Source organism: Hetaerina americana, unplaced genomic scaffold, assembly GCF_022747635.1.
Source record: "Hetaerina americana unplaced genomic scaffold, ioHetAmer1.1.p SCAF_45, whole genome shotgun sequence".
Lineage (NCBI taxonomy): Eukaryota > Metazoa > Arthropoda > Insecta > Odonata > Calopterygidae > Hetaerina > Hetaerina americana.
In genome coordinates this window covers 2,723,257-2,744,458 of record NW_027287041.1, presented here as the reverse complement: position 1 = coordinate 2,744,458, position 21,202 = coordinate 2,723,257, and the positions used below count along the sequence as shown (strand labels likewise).

At 38.8% G+C, this 21,202-nt stretch overlaps 1 protein-coding gene across 2 annotated transcripts in view; it reads left to right on the top strand.

The window, feature by feature from the left end:
• Positions 1-4,902: 4,902 nt before the first annotated feature.
• Positions 4,903-21,202, top strand: part of LOC139693263 (protein enabled homolog) — a 36,110-nt gene continuing 19,810 nt past the window's right edge. The window contains exons 1-2 of one of the 2 annotated variants that reach the window (XM_071591372.1): positions 4,903-5,551; positions 12,077-12,219. In XM_071591372.1, coding sequence (XP_071447473.1) covers positions 4,986-5,551; positions 12,077-12,219 — 709 coding nt within the window. In that variant the 5' untranslated portion in view covers positions 4,903-4,985. Of the gene's footprint in view, positions 5,552-12,073; positions 12,220-21,202 lie in introns of both variants that reach the window. The other variant, XM_071591371.1, reaches the window with a different exon arrangement.

Genomic DNA, 21,202 nt, shown 5'->3' with positions numbered 1-21,202 from the left:
GCCATCTGGGTGGGAAGCCAGTACGTTAGCCCCCGCACCATCCCAATCCCCACCACCTTTGTTTCCGTGTGTGTGTATGTATATAAATATGTGTAATGTATTATATATATATATATATATATATATATATATATATATATATATATATATATATATATATATATATATATGTATAAATATGTGTAATGTATTTATATATATATATATATATATATATATATAAACATAGATGCAGATGTTTTTATATATTTGTGTGTCGCCGAAGAGCGTTCCATTTCATATATGTATGTATAAATATATATATGTATATGTATATATATATATATGTATAAATATGTGTAATGTATTTATATATATATATATTATGTCTATAAATTGGGTCGTGGTAGTTCAGTGGGTAGAGCGTTGGACTGCAGACCGGAGGGTCCTGGGTTCGATTCCCAGGCAAGGCACTCTGGGCACCTGTAGCTGTACCCAAGCTAAAGTGATTTTTCGGGTACCAGGTCTTCCTGGGAAACCATAACCGGCACAGGGAAAGGATCTGGACCCCCTACCTACCGATGTGTGAATTTTCACACGCCGTAAATAGGGCTTAGTACTGGAAGATCTCTACCATGACCTACTAAACCGACCTTCGGGTTGATTATTGTGCTTATATGTTTATAAGAAGCCATGGATAACAGAGCAAATAAATGTTCTCATTGACGAAAGAAGAAAATACAAGAATTCAAGAAATGAGATCAAAAAAGACCTCTATAATAAGTTGCGGAATTGCGTCATACGAGAGTGCAGGGAGGCAAGGAAGGATGGATAATAATAATAATAATAATAATACTTTATTCATTTTAAAAATGGTACAACCATATTAAATGTCATCAATATAAGTATTATTTAACATATAAACATACTTTCTTAAATGTGATGACAATTGTCACAAAAGAATTCATCCAGTGAGTATAGTGGGTGAGCAAGTAACCAGGTATATGCCCTATTCTTGAAACTCTGGATACCATCTGATTTCAACTGAGTAGGCAGATAGTTATACAGTCGTATGTTCATATTGTGAAATGTGTTGTAAGTTAATGACAATCTACAATAAGTAGTATTTAGATTCGATTTACCTCTTGTGCAATAGTTATGGAGGTTGGATCTTAATTGGTAAGTTTCTAGATTAACTTTCACATGAATCAGAGCCTTAAAGATGTACAAACAAAATACAGTCATGATTCTATACCTAATAAAAAAAGGTTTGCAGGAATCACGTGGTGGTATATTAGCAAGAGAGCGAATAGCTCTCTTTTGCAGTAGCAAAATTTGTTTAACATGAGGGGAATGACCCCATAACTCAACACCATAATTCAAATGACATTGAAAGAAGGCATAATAAGGATAGAATGGATAAAAAGCTGCTGCGGGGAAATTAATGACAACATGAAATAGGGAAATAGCGAGATGGCTTATTAACTAGTGAAGAGGCTGTTAATGAAAAAATAGTATTAGATTATGATGACATTGGGATCAGTTGGAAAGAATACCCTGAAATACTCTAGAAAGCTCCCAAACCACTAGAAGATGGCTTAATTAGAGATTAAATCATGATAGATAAAGACGATCGGGGTCCGCAGATATTTAGAAGTGAATTTGAGACAGCCGTGGCTGACCAAAGAGACAACAAGGCACCAGGAGTTGACCAAATAACGATCGAAATAATCAAGGCACTTGGGGTCAAAGCAAAGGATGCACTCTATGGAATAATTAAAAAGATAGCTACAAAAGCGGAAAGATAACAGAAGACTTTGAGAAAAGTATAATGTTTGCAATACTTAAGAAACTGAAAACATAAATGTGAAGAACACAGAACATTGATCCTGGTGCCTTAAGCATCAAAATTCCTCTTTTGGATAACTAGCCGAATAATAGAAGGAAACCTTTTGGAAAACCAATTCAGATTCAGGAAAAACCAAGGAACAAAGGAGGTAATTCTCAGCTTCAGAGTCCTGGCTGAAAAAAATGAGACTCTTAAATAAGTCATTTAACAGGGTCGCACCCAAAAGTGGTAGGACTGATTTTCTCTGGCGCGAACGGAGCGGTGGAGGGGGGTCTGCCTGGCAGGGTAAGGTGTAGGGGGCTCTTAGCAACAGACCAACACCAATCTCAGTCACCTGCAGGCTGTCGTTGAGTGAGGACACCGTTTTTAGTGAAGCAAGTTTATTGTCCGCGTCGAAAAACAAAATGAATCTGAATTTAGAGCAACGTTATTCCGTGAAGTTTTGTGCGAAACTCGGGAAGACGGCAACTGAGAGCCTCGATATGATCAAGCAGGCTTATGGGGACACTGCCTTAAGCCGTTCCACAGTATTTGAGTGGCACAAGTTGTTTAAAGAGGGTAGGGAGCTCGTTGAAGATGACCATCACTCCGGACGGCCGTCGACGGCAAGAACCGACACGAATGTGGACAGAGTGAGGACAATGCTGAACACAGACCGACGCTTAACCAGTGAAGAAATTGCAGACCAGTTGGGTCTGTCTGCATCCAACGTCCAACGCATTATTTCACAGGATTTGGCCATGCGCAAGGTGTGCGCCAGGATGGTGCCGAAAATTCTGCCATGGCGCGCTCGTCGTCAGACAGCTCCTGGCCAAATACGGCATTGCCACGTTGCCGCACCCGCCCTATTCTCCCGATCTGGCACCACCAGACTTCTTCTTCTTCTCCCTAATGAAAAGACAGCTCAAGGGACGACGTTTTGACTCGATAAAGGCCGTTCAAGAGGCTTCGACGAGGGTCATCAACGGCATCCCCAAAGAAAATTTCCAGCGGGCGTACGGGGAATGGGAGCAACGTTATACTAAGTGTGTAGCAGCTCAAGGAGCATATAGTACTTTGAAGATTATTAAGTCGATGTAAGTATATCGTCAATAAAATTCTTGTAAAAAAATCAGTCCTACCACTTTTGGGTGCGACCCTGTATGGAGTTGGAGGAGGCCTTCGAACTACATCTATTAGAACAAGATGTTCAAGATACTAGAAGCACTTGGATTGGACTACAACGGCAGAAGAATGTCCATATCCTCTACGAGAAACTGGTTACAACAAAGCAAATGAAAAATGGAAGAAATATAGAAGCCAGAATAAACAAAGAAGTAAGATACGGATGCAATCTCTTTAGGAGTAAGAGAAGGATGGAGAAGGTGAAATGGACAGAGAAAAAACAAATGAGGAAGTAATTGGTATGGTGAGGGGTGAAGAGAGGGGTTTGTTGGGAGATATTACTAAGGAGGCAGGGAAAGTGGAAGAAGGGGGTATTGACCGGCAATAGTGGGATGTTGAAGAAGACTGTGATAGAGGGGAGAATGTTAATGGCAAACGAGGAAAGGGAATGAAGGCAGGAAGGAAGTACTCAGAGATGAAGAGGGACCTGATACAGAACAGGATGCTGGATTTTGTATTTTGTTAGGAGTCACAAAATTTTTATCTGGTAATTGAGCCCATCCAAAAAACTACCTTACCTAGTAGATTGCCTTATAATAATATATAACTCATTTGTATAAATGGCTTATAAAACAATTAGAATTGTACTTTCTATTGCTTTAAAACACTCTAATTAATCAAAATAAATTGAAAAGGAGAGTCTCTGTGCATATTTGTTTTCATCCCGCCAAATTTTTCTTTAAGACAAGTCTTTCAGTTGTCCGTGTTTTTCAGCCCTCTGTCTTTCTTCGTACATTATTATCACATGGATATTTGTGCGTTTGCTCCGTATTAAAATATGACAGATTGAATGTACTTATTGTAATAAAATTGTTATTTTGGTGGGTGTCCCCTTTATTCAGTTCATCTGTGAATTTAAAAGTCGACGATGTTTTATTGCAGAGGTTTATTCTTTCCTGTGCAATTGATGGTTTCCGGCGTAACTTGATGGAATCGATTCATATTGGAAATAAGAAAATTGTAACTTTGGGATTCCACAGCAATGTTATTACGATACGACCCGGGTTTCAACGTTTGTGACCTGAAGATGAAGTTGAACGTAAAAACCTGGGTCGTATCGTTATAAAAGTTCGGTGGAATCTCAAATATACTATCTTTTCATTTCCTTTCTGTGTCATATAGTTTTTCTATTGCAGTTTTTTAAACACTAGGGTCATTGGGGTTGTGGTGTTTGTTTAGGGGTTAAAAAAAGCTAAAATATTATCATCTATTAAACAAATGTTTCTTCGTAACTAAAAACCGCGAACTACTCCGCATAGTAAATACATTTGTCATGAAGACAAGTAAGTAAGGGGCAGGAAGAATTGTATATATATATTTTGCCTTCATCCGAAAACAGCTCTTTTTGGCCTTTACGTTGGTATTTTTTTAAACAATTTAATGAGTATAAAACTATAGGCAGAATTACAAACCGTAAAGCCCCAGGCGGGAATCAAACCCGTGACCTCTGGGTTAGTTTTATAAAGATCGGTACGTAAGATCGAAGAGTTTCCAAATTATTGCCCATGGAGTAATTTCCGTGTATTGCAGCGGGGATTGATCCGCTCGTTAATGTACACCAATGCTATAGAAACAATCTTTATCTTTTCTCACGGTTTGAAGTGAAGTATTTAATTAGAGAGAGTAGTGAATACAAATATAAAATAATACCAATTCCTGAAAGATTTACGAAGGAATTTATGGATTCATATGCAGCGCCTTTCCTAGAGCAATACCCGTGACAGTCAACTTCATCGCCAAGTGAATTGAAGATGCTTCAAGAACAGTAAATTGATAATTAGAATAAATACTAACATATGGCTATGTTGTTCTATGAAAACATACGGTAATGCGGGAATTGGATTTTATTTTAAAAACAATGGAAGTACGAATTAAAATGCTATGGTGACAAGTAAACAAGATGGAAGCCATCAAACTCGAACCCAGCGATGAAAGCGAACAAATTGACTTGTCCAATCCCTACGAGGCTAAACAAACCATTGATCAGTTACGAATGACTTTTAAAGCAGCAATACAAAGAATTGAAGTTCACGTTAAAAGTGATAGTGGTCACAAACCTGCCAAGAGGCAGCTAACGGAAGAAGAACTGGAAGCTAGGCGTAGAATCAATCGAATCAGAATGGCTGCTACTAGGGCCGCTCGAACGCTGGAACAAATAGAGGCCGATAGAATGTCTCAAAGGGCTCGCATGGCCGCACTCAGAAGAAGAAGATCGGAGCAAGAAATTAAGTCCGTCCTAGGTGAGCCAGGAACTCCGGGGGAAGTGGATGTTGTGGGTGTGTCGAGAAATGATGTTAGCATTGAGCCTAGGGTGAGAAGGAATTCATCTTCGTCGAGAAGGCAGTTGACTCCGGAGGAATTGGAAATACGAAGGAGAATTAATCGTTTGAGAGTTGCCATGATGAGAGCCGAGAGGACAGAAGAACAGATTGAAGCAGACAGGAAAGCCCAGAGGTTGCGTATGGCGGAGTTGAGGAGGAGGCGATCGGAAGAACAAATCGCTGCTGACTTGGAGTCTCAAAGAGCGAGGATGGCTGCTTTAAGAAGGGAGAGGAGAAGGTTGGTTCTTATAAAACATTCTCCAATGCAATAGTAGTAGTTAATACCGTGATAACTTAATGTTTTGTCTGTAGCTTGAGAACGGGTGTACTCAAATATTTGTGTTTAGTTGCTATTGGATGGTGTAAATTTTGTAAAACTTCAATTATCAACAACACACGATAAAACATTGCTAATACAAGTATTTCTTTAACGAATGCAAACGATTAATGTACTAACATATCGCCTCTAAAGATAGCATTAATATAAACGTAAGTCGCTCTTGAATTGTGGACATTTTGCGTTTTAGTTATCAATAACGCGATAAAACAATACAAATGCAAGCATTACAGTTAAAAATGCAAACAACTTAAGTTATTAACACACGAACGGCGCGTTAAAAGATGATATTAGTGTATGCGTATGCTGTTGAAACTGTGCGAACCAATTACCAAAAAATACGCGATCATTACTCATAAATAATTACATTTACGAATGTAAATGAATAATATACTAACATGACGCCTTGAAACATGGTCTTGGTATGAACTTTACGTTAGAAAGACGTTAAATTACCATCTGCTGCATTCGTAATGGTAACCATGGTGAAAACAACAGTTTTTGTTTATCTTTTAAATGGTTTGTCAGTTGTTTAATGTTTTTTAATTCGAAAACACAAGCATAATCAGGGATATTTAGTACACTTTGTGTTACCACCGAAGAGTGTACGAAAGTTGTTTCGAAATGATAAAACTTCAATGCAGTCAAGGTAAGGTCAACTCTGACAGAATAATTATATTATCGCGACGCAGATGATCGTCTGTGCTGAGTTTTAATGCCAAGAATTAGCGCGTACACCTAGTAAACTCATTAAACAAACTCATGTTCAGAATTTAATAGCGATGGTACTATAACTTTGTGGAGGTGCAGTGTTTGTGGAAGTGCAGATACAATTTTCTGAAATGTTCGATCCAGTGAGGTATTCTTTCGTATCTAATATATGAGAAAAAAATTGTTGATAAGAGATCCGCCAATGCAATTGTTAATCACAGTTTATGATGAAGTTTGTTGTTTTTAATGATTTTCGCTCTCTCTGGTACTTGGCGTCATTAATTAAAGAAACTCAAATACAACCAGCCTTAAACTTATGCACCTATACGCATTTTTTTCGAGACGAGTTTCATTTTGTGGAGATTTTCGCGAAATAACAATTTTTTTGATCATTATTTAAGCGTGCAAAAAATTAATTCGCCTTGACTGGGATTCGAACTAGCATCCCTCGATGTCCGACCGAGTGCTTTATATTAGTTAATTAAGCAACCGTCTACACTCTGACCCTTACAAATTTTTTTATGAGTTTGAAAACAAAAAGCTTTTATGACTTAATATCGTAGATACAGAGTCACAGATGCTCTTATCATCTTATTATCTCCTGCAGTTTTATTATATTTGAATTCACCAAAATTTATGGATCTTTTAAGTGAAAATTGTTCGCTAATGCAGAAATTATGGTTTGGTTTGTGAAAGGAAGCTAATCTACGATATAAATCAACACTTATAAGTGAGTTTAATGCTCAAGGGTTGAGTTCGACTCATATTAAGACCTTTTGCGAGTGAAATACGTATTGATGAGGTGAGTAAAGAAATTAGTAATTCCCCAATGTTTGTTAAAAGGAAAATAACACTGTTTGGGCGAGATATTATTTCCCAAATACAATTAATTGAGCGCAAAGCTCCGCTAACTATGCCTGAAGGGCTCTTTTGCGCTCTTTGGGATGTGATAGGATATCTTAAGTGGAAAATTGTCTATATGAAATTAGATGCATCGAAGTTAATAGCGCTTAACATCAAATGCAGACCAGTGACACATTACAGCTATTATATTCGTTATCGTACGTGTATTACTTAAACTCAAATTGATAAACCCATAAATAACAATACAAAAAATGTTTTCTCCCTTGGAAAATAAATCCATGTACATTTTTTGGGTTAATACGAAGTTGGTTGAAATATACGTCAATTTTTGAGAGTTTTTTGAGTAGTAATACTAGTTTCTAGCGTCACTTGGTGGAAAATCTTCATATTGAAATTTCTATGTGGAAAAGCCAAGTGGTTTAATTTCATTTTCAATGTTTATTGAGTATTTCTCATATTATTTAAATGGTGTGACAAACCAGTGGCGTGGGATTACGTCTATATTTTAAAAAATTCCGAGAATTATGGCTTTTATGCAAAGCAGGAATAGAAATTTATAAAAACCTTTCCCAAATTAATTTTTTTTGTGTTTATTCCAATAGTTTCCAAATCTGTGAATAGGTTAATTGAATTATTTCGAGGTGAAATGGATAATTTGGATTCAAGACCTGAACCGTGGACTAGAACAGGTGATGTTGGTAATTCAAGGTATTGCTGTATTACCCTCACCAGATATCCATCAAGGTATTCACGGACTGCCCCATAATTAAATAGAATGAATCCTGGGAAAACATTTATCGAAGATGAAAGTACAAGTTACTGATATCCTTATAAATAGCACATATGCGCTTCAACATAAACCAATTTGTCCAGAGACTTTTGAGATGAGTGTTTGTTCCTATTCTGGAAAAGGTAAAGGTTATATCATGTGAGGGCTATACAGAACAATAAGTTTGATATCCCACGCAGCTAAAGTTGTTCTCAGGATCATAAACAAAAGGATAGAGAGTAGGGCAAATGATTACTTAGGGGATGATCAGTTTTGGTTTAGGAAGGGGAAAGGTACGCGTGTTGCCATTGCAGTAATGAGATTATTAATCGAGAGGAATATAGAACACAACCAGGACATATTTGCCTGTTTAGTAGATTTCGAAAAAGTGTTTGATAGAGTGAATAGGGAAAAACTAATGAGTATATTGCAGAAAATAGGAATAGATTGGAGGGAAAGGAGCCTAATCCACAACCTGTACATGTCTCAGACTGCTATCAGGTGGGAGTGGGGAACGGACAGCCCAGATGGGCAGTGTTAGGAAGAGGTGTAAGGCAGGGTTGCCCATTATCACCATTGCTGTTCAACGTATATGTGGAGGAAATGATTAAAGAGGCATTATGGGAAGAACTGGAGATAGGAATGAAAGTGGGCGGGGAATCCATAAAATCTGTAAGGTTTGATTGGATGACGAAGCTCTAATTTGTCAAGGGCAATGGATTAATACTTATGGGATGATCAGTTTGGGTTTAGGAAGGGGAGAGGCACGGGTGAAGCCATTGCAGCAATGGGATCACTAATCGAGATAGGAATATAGAATATAATCAGGACATATTTGCCTGTTTTATAGATTTTGAAAAGGCTTTTGATGGAGTGAATTGGGAAAAACTAATGAGTATATTGCAGAAAATGGGAATAGATTGGAGGGAAAGGAGGCTAATCCGCAACCTGTACATGTCTCATACTGCACAGGTGCGAGTTGGGAACGGGGAGCCGCCTGTTATCATATGTGCTTACAACGTATGTGTGAAGAAATCGGTTAAAGTGAGGCGTTATGGGAAGAACTGGATATAGGAATGAAAGTCTGTGGGGAATTCATAGTAAAAATCAGTTAGGTTTGATTGGATGACCAAGCTTTAGTTTGTCAGTCAGCCAAGGGGCTGCAAGCTTTGCTGAGTGAATTGTAAACTCGGTGTGATAGATATGGGATGAGAATCAATATTAGTAAAACAAAGGTTATGCCATTTTCTAGAAAGAAAAAGGCCAAGCTTAACAATATAATAGGAGGGCAAAAACTAGAGCAGGTAGAACAGTTTAAACGTATCTCGGAAGTGTTTTGGACCAACACGGTCAAAGTAGTAGGGACGTAAGGAGAAGAATTTCACTAGGCAAAGAGGATTTCACACAAGGAGGAGGGAGTTGATGACGGAACGATGAGTAAGGATGTTCAGAAAAGCATCAGGATTTAGGAATGTTGGATTAGATGTTGGAAGGAAGTATGCAGAGATGGGGTTCTTACTGTAGTGTTGTACATCAGATTATATTTCATTTTAGGAGAGACTAGTTGTCAGTCAGAATGTTCATTTGAGGGTCGACTGAAAAGTAATGCACCTTCATGTCGTAGGAAAAAATTAAACAAATCCAATCTTTGACGCATTAAATTATTAGTGTATATGTGTAGTCCAGGGGGTAGAGCATTGGACTGCTGACCTTTAGGGTCCCGGGTTCGATTCCCGGGCAAGGCACTCTCGGCACCTGGGAACTGGCCCCCCTACCCTGATGTGTGAATTTTCACACGCCGTAAATAGGGCTTAGCACTGGGTGAACTCTACCATCACCCACTAAACCGGCCTTTGGGTTGATTACTGTGTTTATGGTTTATATATATATATACGTACATACATATATATATATATATATATATATATATATATATGTGTGTGTGTGTGTGTGGGTGTGTATATATGTGTATGTATATATATATATATATATATATATATATATATATATATATATATATATATATATATATATATATATATAATGGGAAGAGTTCACCCCAGCCGTACTCTTATAAATGGGCAAAGGATGGGTGGGGGATATTGGAGAAAATAGAAACAGTAAATCGATAAAATTATAAAATTAAATAATTAACTGAAAATAAGACTAACAATAGTAAAATACTGAAAATAATTGAAATATTTAAATACCGCAAACGGTTAGAACAATGAAATGGAGGGGGGGGGGAAATTAATTTCCTAAAAAAATTAATTTCCTAAAAAAATTAATCCCCCCCCCTCCATTTCATTGTTCTAACCGTTTGCGGTATTTAAATATTTCAATTATTTTCAGTTTTTTACTATTGTTAGTCTTATTTTCAGTTAATTATTTAATTTTATAATTTTATCGATTTACTGTTTCTATTTTCTCCAATATCCCCCACCCATCCTTTGTCCATTTATAAGAGTACGGCTGGGGTGAACTCTTCCCATTATATTTATACGGCCGTAGTTACCGTTCGCTTTGTATATATATATATATATATATACTACCTTGATCAAAAAGTTCCCGGAATAACCACCGTGTGGCGCTCCCATCGTTCCGATTTGAGTTCTGTTTTTTTTGTTAAATTGGTACATCTGTTGTTGATATTCCCTTTAAATCTTAGTGTCATAACTTGACATTTGCAAAAGTTACGTAGCCAAGAGTACATCTAACTCTGTGTGTGTTGGCGATTTTTTACAATTGCAGAAATGGATTTAAATTTGCAACAACGAACTTGTATTAAATTTTGCGTAAAAAACGGATTTAGTGGCGCACGGACGTTGGAAATGTTGGAAAAGTGTTTCGGCAACGATTCTCTAAAAAAAAACGGTCGTTTACCAGTGGCACGAGCGGTTCAGAAGTGGTCGTGAGTCAATCGAAGATGATGAACGCAGTGGCAGACCATCGACATCGAAAGTCGGTGAAAAAATTGATAAAGTAAAAGAAATGTTGGTCAATAACCGCAAATTAACCATCAGAGAAATAGCGGAGGACTTGAACATTGCCTATGGATCCGCCCCAGACATTGTGGTTAATGATTTGGGTTTCCGTCGAGAAGCAGCAAAGTTGGTGCCAAAAGACCTCAATTTCATGCAAAAAAGAGACCGTGTTGACGTCGCAAAAGACATGATTTGCGAGGCTGAATCCGATCCCACATTCATCAAAAGGATCATTACTGGAGACGAGACGTGGGTTTATGAGTACGACACGCAATCCAGACATCAGGCAAGTGAATGGCGTTCACCAAATGAGCCGAGACCAAAAAAACCACGTCGTTTTCAGTCAAAAAAGAAGGCAATGCTGACGGTTTTCATGGATTACAACGGTGTAGTGCATCATGAATTTTTGCCAGAAGGCCAGACAGTAAACAAAGAGTATTATTTGGGCGTTATGAGATGTTTGCGTGAAGCAATTCGCCGAAAGAGACCAGAAATGTGGGCAGAAAACTCGTGGATTTTGCACCATGATAACGCACCGTCGCACAGTGCTATCATTATTAGTAATTTTTTGACGAAAAATGCAACAAATACCATCCAACAGCCACCGAATTCACCTGATTTGGCTCCCTGTGACTTCTTTCTGTTCAATCGAGTTAAAAAACCATTACGGGGAACGCGTTTTAGCAGCCGAGAGGAAGTAATGGAAAAATCGCAGGAAGCACTGATGGACATACCGAAAACCGACCGTAACTTTTGCAAATGTCAAGTTATGACACTAAGATTTAAAGGGAATATCAACAACAGATGTACCAATTTAACAAAGAAAACAGAACTCAAATCGGAACGATGGGAGCGCCACACGGTGGTTATTCCGGGAACTTTTTGATCAAGGTAGTATGTATACATGTATATGTGTATATGTATATATGTGTATGTATGTATATGATTGGTTCCAATCAGAAAAGCTTTATGAACGGTAACAGTAATATTTTACACGAATGTTCAAGTCCATGACTGACTTAGAGTCTACTTTGGTTGAAGTGTTGGCATGGCATTAACTAACGGACGTTCTCTGACCAATTTGCTTTGGCACAGCAGACTAAGAGAGGAAGGAGGAACGCCAGTCAGCGGTGACCTCTGCACTCCAGTTGTCAAGCAGGAGATGGAGGAAGAGCAACCCAGCCACCAGCCGGCCTTCACGCCCATGTACGCAGACGCAAGCCAGTCAACGCAATCCACAGGTAAGTCACGCAAGGATACCTGACCTTCGGAGCCATAAGCTCCCTTTCAGGCGAATCGAGAGGTCGAAGGAAGGCTCTTTGTCCTTGAGCGTCGTTGAAGTAATTAGAAGCAGCCCAGCGACGCAAGCAATGACCGCGTCCTGTGACAATACATTTTTAAAATGTTGAATGCAGTTATACAAAATATATGAGTAGGATTCTTATCCATTGCTATTCAGTTAGATTATTCATTTGGGAATAAAACTATATTAGCTACTGAATGCCCAGTTTATGCTAAGAAACCTAAAGTGTTGTTTTCAATAAATATTATGAGGTAATTTATCGGTTAATGTAGGTTTTTGGATGGGCACAACTACCAAATAAGTATTTTGTGACTCCTAACAAAACACAAAATCCAGCATCCTACTCTAAATCAGGTACCTCTTCATCTCTGAGTACTTGCTCCCCTAATCCCATCAAACATCCCTATCCTGTTCCTTCCCTCTCCTCATCTGCCATTAACATTCTCCCCTCTATCACAGTATTCTTCAACCTCCCACTATCGCCGGTCAATACCCCCTTCATCCACTTTTCCTGCCTCCGTAGTAATATCTCCCAACATACCCCTCTCTTCTCCCACCATACCAAGTACTTCCTCATTTGTTTTCCTTCTTTCGGTCCATTTCACCTTCTCCATTCTTCTCCACACCCACATATCTACAATAGCCTCCAATCTACGTCATTCCTCCTGCTTCAATGAACACGTTTCCATAGCCACACATAGCTACGCTCCATATCAAAGTTTTTACGAGTCTTTTCTTAACATCATTACTCAACGTCTCCGTCATCAACTCCCTTCTCCTTGTGTGAAAGCCTCTTTGCCTAGCGCAATTCTTCTCCTTACATCCCTACAACTCTGACCGTGTTGGTCCAAAACACTTCCAGAGATACGTATAAACTGTTCTACCTGCTCTAGTTTTTGCCCTCCTATTTTAATGTTTAGCTTAGCCTTTTTCCTTCTGGAAAATCGCATAAGCTTTGTTTTATTAATATTGATTTTCATCCCATACCTGTTGTACTGAATTGCCAATTCACTAAGCAATGCTTGCAACCCCTTGGCTGACTGACAAACTAAAGCTTGGTCATCAGCGAACCTAACTGATTTTACGAATGAATTCCCCGCCCACTTTCATTCCTACCTCAAGTTCTTCCCATGCCTCTTTGATCATTTCCTCTTCATACAGGTTGAACAGCAACGGTGATAATGGGCAACCCTGCCTTACACCCCTTCCTAACACTGCCCAACCGGACTCCCCGTTTCCCACTCGCACCTGAGCAGTCTGAGACATGTGCAGGTTGCGGATTAGCCTCCTTTCCCTCCAATCTATTCCTATTTCCTTCAATATACTCTTTAGTTTTTCCCAATTCACTCTATTAAATGATTTTTCGAAGTCTACGAAACAGGCAAAGAACTCCTGGTTGTGTTTTATATTCCTCTCTTGATTAATAATACTGCAATGGCATCACGCGTACCTCTCCCCTTCCTAAACCCAAACTGATCATCCCCTAAGTAATCATTTGCCCTACTCTCTATCCTTTTGTTTATGATCCTGAGAACAACTTTAGCTGCGTGGGATATCAAACTAATTGTCCTGTAGTCCTCACATGATGTAGCCTTCACCTTTTTCGGTATAGGAACTAAAACTGATCTCACAAAGTCTCCTCCTCCCTATTAGCCTCCTTTCCCTATTCCAATCTATTCCTATTTCCTTCAATATACTCTTTAGTTTTTCCCAATTCACTCTATCAAATGCTTTTTCGAAGTCTACGAAACAGGCAAAGAACTCCTGTTTGTATTCTATAATCATCTCGATTAGTGATCTCATTACTATAAGTGTCATATGATATATAATTATTTCAAAGTTTTAATACCCGTCATGGCTCAGTATACTGTAGGAACCAGCAGACCACTGGCATCGGTGGCTTTGCATTCCGAATACCAGTCAATAGCTCTCCCGGCACACATCAGCTCTCCGTGATGGTGGGAAGAAGTCATTTGGTCTATTTTCAGGTGGCAAGGGGATGGAGCATGCAAATATTTTTGTCATTAGAATCAAATACGATTGTCCAATGTAATGAGTTATATATTTCGGCTTACTCAAAGCCGCAACTGGCCTGTATCGACAGTTGTTCAAAGGTTACCGTTTCTTGAGTGACAGCGGTGAAAAGATGATGTAAGATGGCCTTTAAAATTTGTATAACAATTATCTTGATGCTTGAATTTGCTTAAAACTTCATGGGTACATATCTTATTACTGTGTACAAGTGAGTTTAGACCTTTGACGTAAGGGAAATGTTTATTTGTGTGGTGCTTGCTTGTTTTGTAAATGTATGTACTTAGTCTACGAGAGAAAATAAGTCATATAACAAGGTTCTGATGAATTTAAAGCGAGAACTGGTTGGGAAGGGCTGACGGATGATTAGGGTTTAAGAAATATATCCTTGTACTATTCATACGATTGATAAAAACCTGATTAATGTTGAGAAACATTATCTGTTTTGTTTTTTTATCTGTATGATATTGGTTTGTTTCAGCTTTCAGGGGTAAAGTTGCTCTATCCACGCTATATACTAACCTCGGCACCAAAAATACAACTGCTTTCATTGAAATTTTAAAGAAAATGCAATGGAAACACAGATGGTTTCTCTGAAATTTGTAACAGTGAGAAAATTTTGTGGCAATACGCAAGATCTGCCCTAGAAGTATTAGGAATGAGTCGATTAAATTAAAATTTATTTGCCAGAATTGATACATTTACTCAGAAATCTTCGAAGTAGGACCCTTGCGGGTCTACACGTACCGCTCCCAGCGGGTTTTCCACGCTTTGTATGCCTACTGGAAGGCGGCACGCAGAATGATACTAAGCTTATTCGTCACAGCCTTTTGTTACGCTTCCACCGAGCCGTGGTATTGTCCTCTCGGCGCAGATTTAAAGGCGGTAGAAGAGGAAGTAGTCTGGTGGGGTATTGTCTATTATAAATTTGGATCCTCACTCATCCAATGGTCGAGAAGCTCTTGGCAGATTCATGTGTGAGTCTCCTTTTGTTCGTCCCAGAGCACTTGTGGCACCAACTTTGGACACACCATTCTTATGCCCATGGTTTCAGTCACAAGTCGATGCAAATCACTCTTGGGGATGCCAAGTTGATCAGAAATCATAAGGAGACTTAATCTGCACTCCCTGTCCAGCAAAACCTTCATTCTTGCAATATATTTGTAACCTTTTGAAAGGTCAAAGGCTATCCTGTACCTTCGGTATTGTCAACATCTTCTCTACCCTCCCGAAACAACTTGTTCGACTCAAAAACACACGACTTACCCATGGAATCATCACTACAAGCTCTGCCATGAGCATGTCTTGAGTCTCTTTCCCAGTTTTGCTCAGTTTCACGTAAAATTTGATCTTGTAGCACTTTTCCAGTAACACATTCATGATGGAGCGTAAAGAGTCACATTTTAGAGGTTTTGCAAACAAACGATCCACACTCCACAAAGGCTGGGAGCCGGTGGCAGTAGACGGAAGCCAGACAAAGAAACTGCCCGCAGTCTGTCTGTCTATCCGGGAAAATTAAAATCTTACTACTTTTGGGACAGTACTATGCCCTAAACGGTGTGTGAAATTCATACATCAGGGTTTTAAGATGGTAAAAAGTCCGACCGCGGTAGGAGTATAACTATTGGGGTCAAATGTAATCTGGTGTGTACTCGCCCCCTGCCAAACACCCCAGCGTTGGCTTGCGGAGAATTAAAAAATGCATAAGTTGTGCCCTGGTGAATGAAATTAAGAATTCTATCAAAAGAATCAATCAGAATTAATGCTGCAATACAGAAGGAAACGTATAATGACGTTGGTAAATGAAATTGGAAGGGCTGTTTCAAAATTAAACGAAGAAAATATTAAAGCAGAACTGACTGAGCAGCATATGAATAAAAAATTGGAAAAATATGAGACAAAGTTAATATAAATCAATATAATGATGCACAGAAGAGGTTAAACTGTACAAATAAGAACCTTTTACTTTTAATTTATATTTATAGCTATTGGGAAAAGAGTCACTGCAGCTTAATGCTTGAATTTTAAGGGGAAATTAAGCATATAAACTCTTGGCAAAGTGTTAAGCTTTACTAGTATTGTTATTGTTTACAAGGTTGCATATTCTTAGTGTTGCTTAGAGTTCCCATCTTGTTTCTGTGTGTCCGTGAATAGCATTTTTGTCATGCGTTTATCATCTCTTTATGGACCAATACAGTGATATTAATATTAATAATAATATTTATTCGTCCCGGGGCTTTACTAAGTAAAATATAGCCCTAGTCAGAGGACAAACAATCAGTTGTTTTAGTGTTCTGAAGATTTCAGAAGCTCCTTCTACGGGGATAATTCTAGAAGTACCTGAACCAACAAAGAAAACATATATATTTTGGAAAAAAATGTATTTATTTTTCAACATAGTCTCCTTTCAGTCTCCTTTCAGCTCTATCCAACACTTTTCCCAGCGATGTTAAATGATTTTGGTTCCCTCTTTATAATAAGAACTGTCTTGCTCTCAGAAATAGCCGTTAACTGCCGTTGTCAGTTCTTCACAGTTGGATAATCTTTGGCCACCAAGCTATTTCTTCAAGTTTCCGAACAGAAAATAATCCAAGGTGGATAAATCTGGCAAATAGGGTGTATTAGGTAGCAATTCAAACTTAAATTCATGAATTTTGGCCGTTGCAATAACGGATTACTGAGCTGGTACATTGTCTTGATGAAACAACACTTTCTTTTGCCTCTTTTTGCGTGATTTCTTCGCTCTAACATCGCAATAAGTTTGCATAATATCTCAGCGTAAATAATGGATCCATGGTAATGAAACTGTGCAAAAGTTCTGCTTTTTTTGCGGTGAAACTTTCCTAAACACTCTAAATTGAAACATCTTCACGACACTGGTTTTGCTCGAGTGTGAGCATAAGCCGCACCCATTTTGCACACAGCTTTCTCATTTATTTATTTATTTACACAATTACGTTGCAATTAGTCAAATTTCCTGGTGGCAACGGTCAGGTTAGGTCAGAGATAACTACTAACAACGATATTTACATCGTACATCGTCCGTCGGATGGGACGTAAAACTGTGGACCCCTTGGCGCCTTTCGTAAAGAGTAGGCTAATGCCGACGCCGGGTTTCTCTCCACCCTTCATCCTTTCCTATCCATCCCCTATGGCGCAAATGACCTTAGCTGTCGGTCGCCTCCCCTCAAAACTACTACTACTACTACGATATTTACATACGAACACACAAAAACAGATAAGAGACAAAATATTCTTACATACAATGACACTTCCACATCACATACAAACAAACTTCCACATCACATACAAAATGCCATCCACATCACATACAAACAATATTTTATTATCTACGATGAAGTTTATTACCCAGTGCCTGCTTTACATTTAAACTTAAAACTTCTAAAATTGGATGAAAAGGGCTCAAACAAACCTCCAGGCAGCTGGTTCCAATCAAACAATATTTCTGTTTAAAAAAAGAGTATTTTTTCTTATTTGTTTTTTGAGTCCTAATTTTTATTTTGAGGCTATGGTCATTTTTTCCCATTTTAAAGTTAGGCTTTCGTAACTCTTTCCCCATAAATCTTCTCCACGCTTCGTCCTTTTTAACAATACTAATCTACTCCCTTTTCTTCTATTTTTCAAACTCTCCCATTTCAGTATATCTAACATTTCTGTGACACTATCCGTTCTTTTGTACCTTCCGAGTAAACATTTCTCTCGCTGCCTTTCTTTGAACTTTTTCCATCTTTTTGATATGTCCCACCTCATATGGATCCCATACTATGGAGGAGTATTCTAGGATAGGGATAACCAGTACCTTAAATGCTTTTTCTTTTGTGGCTACGCTACTTCCTTTTAAATTTCTCATCACCCAATGCACAATACTTTAAATGCCTTCCATGTCAAATTATCTACTTAGACTCCCCACCCAAGATCCCTAGTTAAATAAATGCCTAAATATTTGTATTGACTGGTACATGGGATTCTTTCTCCAAATAGGGTGTATAAATTTCCTTTTCTGCATTCTTTTTATTTGAAAATTTTATATGCTTACTTTTACTTATATTAATGCCCATATTATTATTTGTAACCCAGTCACCAAGGCGATCGATGTCATTTTGTAGTAGTACGTGGTCATTTACATGCTCTATCTGTCTGTATAGAATGCATTCATCAGCAAAGAGTCTTATTTGGGAATGTAAATTGTTTGGTAGATCGTTTACGTAAATTAGGAAGAGTAATGGCCCTAGAGCACTACCTTGTAGAACTCCTGCTAATATGCTCGCCTCATTTGAAAATGTATCCCCTAATTTTACTTCATGTCCTCAGTCTCATCAGTGATATGTCAAACCTCATCAAATTTTTGCATTTTGGGATTAGGAAAAAGTTGCAGTGAGATCTGGCGAATTAGGAGGATGAACATTGGATCAATGGTGATTGAATTCATTGCCAGAAACAACGGTAAACAGTCAATGCTCTGAATTTTCAGGTGCATTGTTATGGTGAAAGATCCATCCATCCATGTTTGATTAAACCAGTGTGAACTGTTGATTTTCCTAAATTCAGTTCATCAGCTATCATTCAGACAGTGTTTTGATGATCAGTGAGGACAAGGGACCATTGCACACACAGTTAATGTTGTCGATATCAACACGGGTAGTTGAAGGTCGACCTGGCCTTGTGTCATCATCCGTGGCGTCTTGTTGGCCATCATTAAGATGCTTAATCCACTTCAAAATGGATGTTTTTTCCTTCAGAGCATCATCATCGTTTATCTGTCAGTGCATTTCAGTAATTTCCTGATAACTTTCAACACAATACACCACAAAACTTATTGTTGATTCCTCGCTCCGTGATTTCGTGAATTTCAATTTTGACCAACAGTAAAAATAAGAACAGCAGACTGGCAGACGTAACTGGCATACCATATGCACAGCTCGGAGATCTGCCAATCACAGACGTGGCTCATTGGGTCTGAGGCAACTAGCACTGCTAGTGGGCGGGGCTACGGTCCGCATCTTGGTCCCCTAATTGTTCTAGCTCGCCCATCTATTCCACAGACCAAGTGTACCTCTTACATCTCTTTTGAATAATGAAAACTCTACGGAAGGCAGGTGTTGCTCCCCAAAAAATAATTACTTAGCTCATACGTGAATGAAAGTTGTCATTAGTAAACCATTTTGACAGTGTATTTAAAACTGCAATGTCTGTAAGAGCTAATAGAATAGAAACAACCTTTTTGCCCAAGTGGAACGTCGGTCATTGGTATGGTTTCCTCAGTTTAAGGACTCCTCTATAGACAAACATAAAAATTTAGGGTCGGGTATCTTTTCAATGGGTTGACCTTTTAAGAAGAGGTCTCACTGAAACACTTTAATCCTTTTTTTAAATTAAATATAATATGCTATTTGTACACTTGAGAGATGCTGAGTTAATGCTAATCCATTTGTTCCAAGAGCAATATTAAGCTATCAAGCTTATCTTGCGACAACTTAGGGTCCTTTTGACTAATTGACAGGATTGCATCATCTGCATCTGGAACTATGTTATTATTCTCAATATATGTAGGCAAATCATTGATATATATGTTAGAAATAATAATGGCCCAAGAATGACACCTTGTGGTACCCCAACACTAATTGTTTCTAATGAAGATAAGTCGTTTATGTTAATGTTTTATATGCTTCCAATGGATTGGCCTTTTAAGCAGAGGTCTGAGGCACTTTAATCATTATTTTAAATTGGATATGATATGTTTTTAGTGGATTTACAGATGCTGTGTTAACGTTAAACCATTTTTCCAAGAGCAATATTTAAGCTATCATGCTTAGTTTGCAACAAGTGAAGGTCCTTGTGAATAATTGATTGGATTATATCATCTGAATATGGAACTATGTTTGTTCTAAGTACAGAACTATGTTATTATTCTGAATATATGTAGGCAAATCATTGATATATATGTTAGAAATAATAATGGCCCAAGAATGACACCTTGTGGTACCCCAACACTCATTGTTTCTAATGAAGATAAGTCGTTTATGTTAATGTTTTATATGCTTCCAATGGATTGGCCTTTTAAGCAGAGGTCTGAGGCACTTTAATCATTATTTTAAATTGGATATGATATGTTTTTAGTGGATTTACAGACAGTTTAAATGCAGGCGTATTTAGTCATGAATCTTTGGGATTTGTGCGAATCCGAACGAAAGACATTTCTGGAGGAATGTATCTCGAGTGACAAAGCCATTATTCATGAAAGCCAAACAAGTTTTTGACTGAAACGTCTTCTTAAGGCTGGTTCGACAGCGGTATCAAGAGTGTTGAATACCGTTCATTGCCGCACACGCAGAGAAACAATAGAGCTTGTTCATCCACGTCAAATGTTGGGGAAGTGTTGCGGTTGTGTTGAACCGTGGTGTAATTCGGCACATGTCTTGTGTCTCCATACCAGTGGGAGGCAGCAGTTCGCTGCGCAGCGTGGAGGATTGGGAGAGAAAGCAGCTTGCGGCTGAAAGACGGAGACAGTGGAGAGTGAAGCTATCCCCGGAGGAGATCGAAGAGCGCAAGAGGAAGGCCGCGGAGCGTATGCGCATCTACAGGGCAACCTTGCGGGCTACGCTGTCGCCTCAGGAGCTACAGGAGAGGAAGTGGAAGGCAGCGGAGCGCATGAGGCAATGGAGGGCTAGTCTCACGCAAGAGGAACTAGCACGGATGCGCGCAAAGGGTCTGGAGAGGGCGCGGCGTTGGCGTTCGCAGAGGGGACGGTTGGTGAAGGTGGAAGGGGAGGAGGACGGAATAGGAGCGGGCACGCAACGGCATGATTCTCCGCCACCTTGCGCGACCTCCGAGGGCGGGGTGCTGAGGTGGGAGAAGGTTGCGACTTGTAC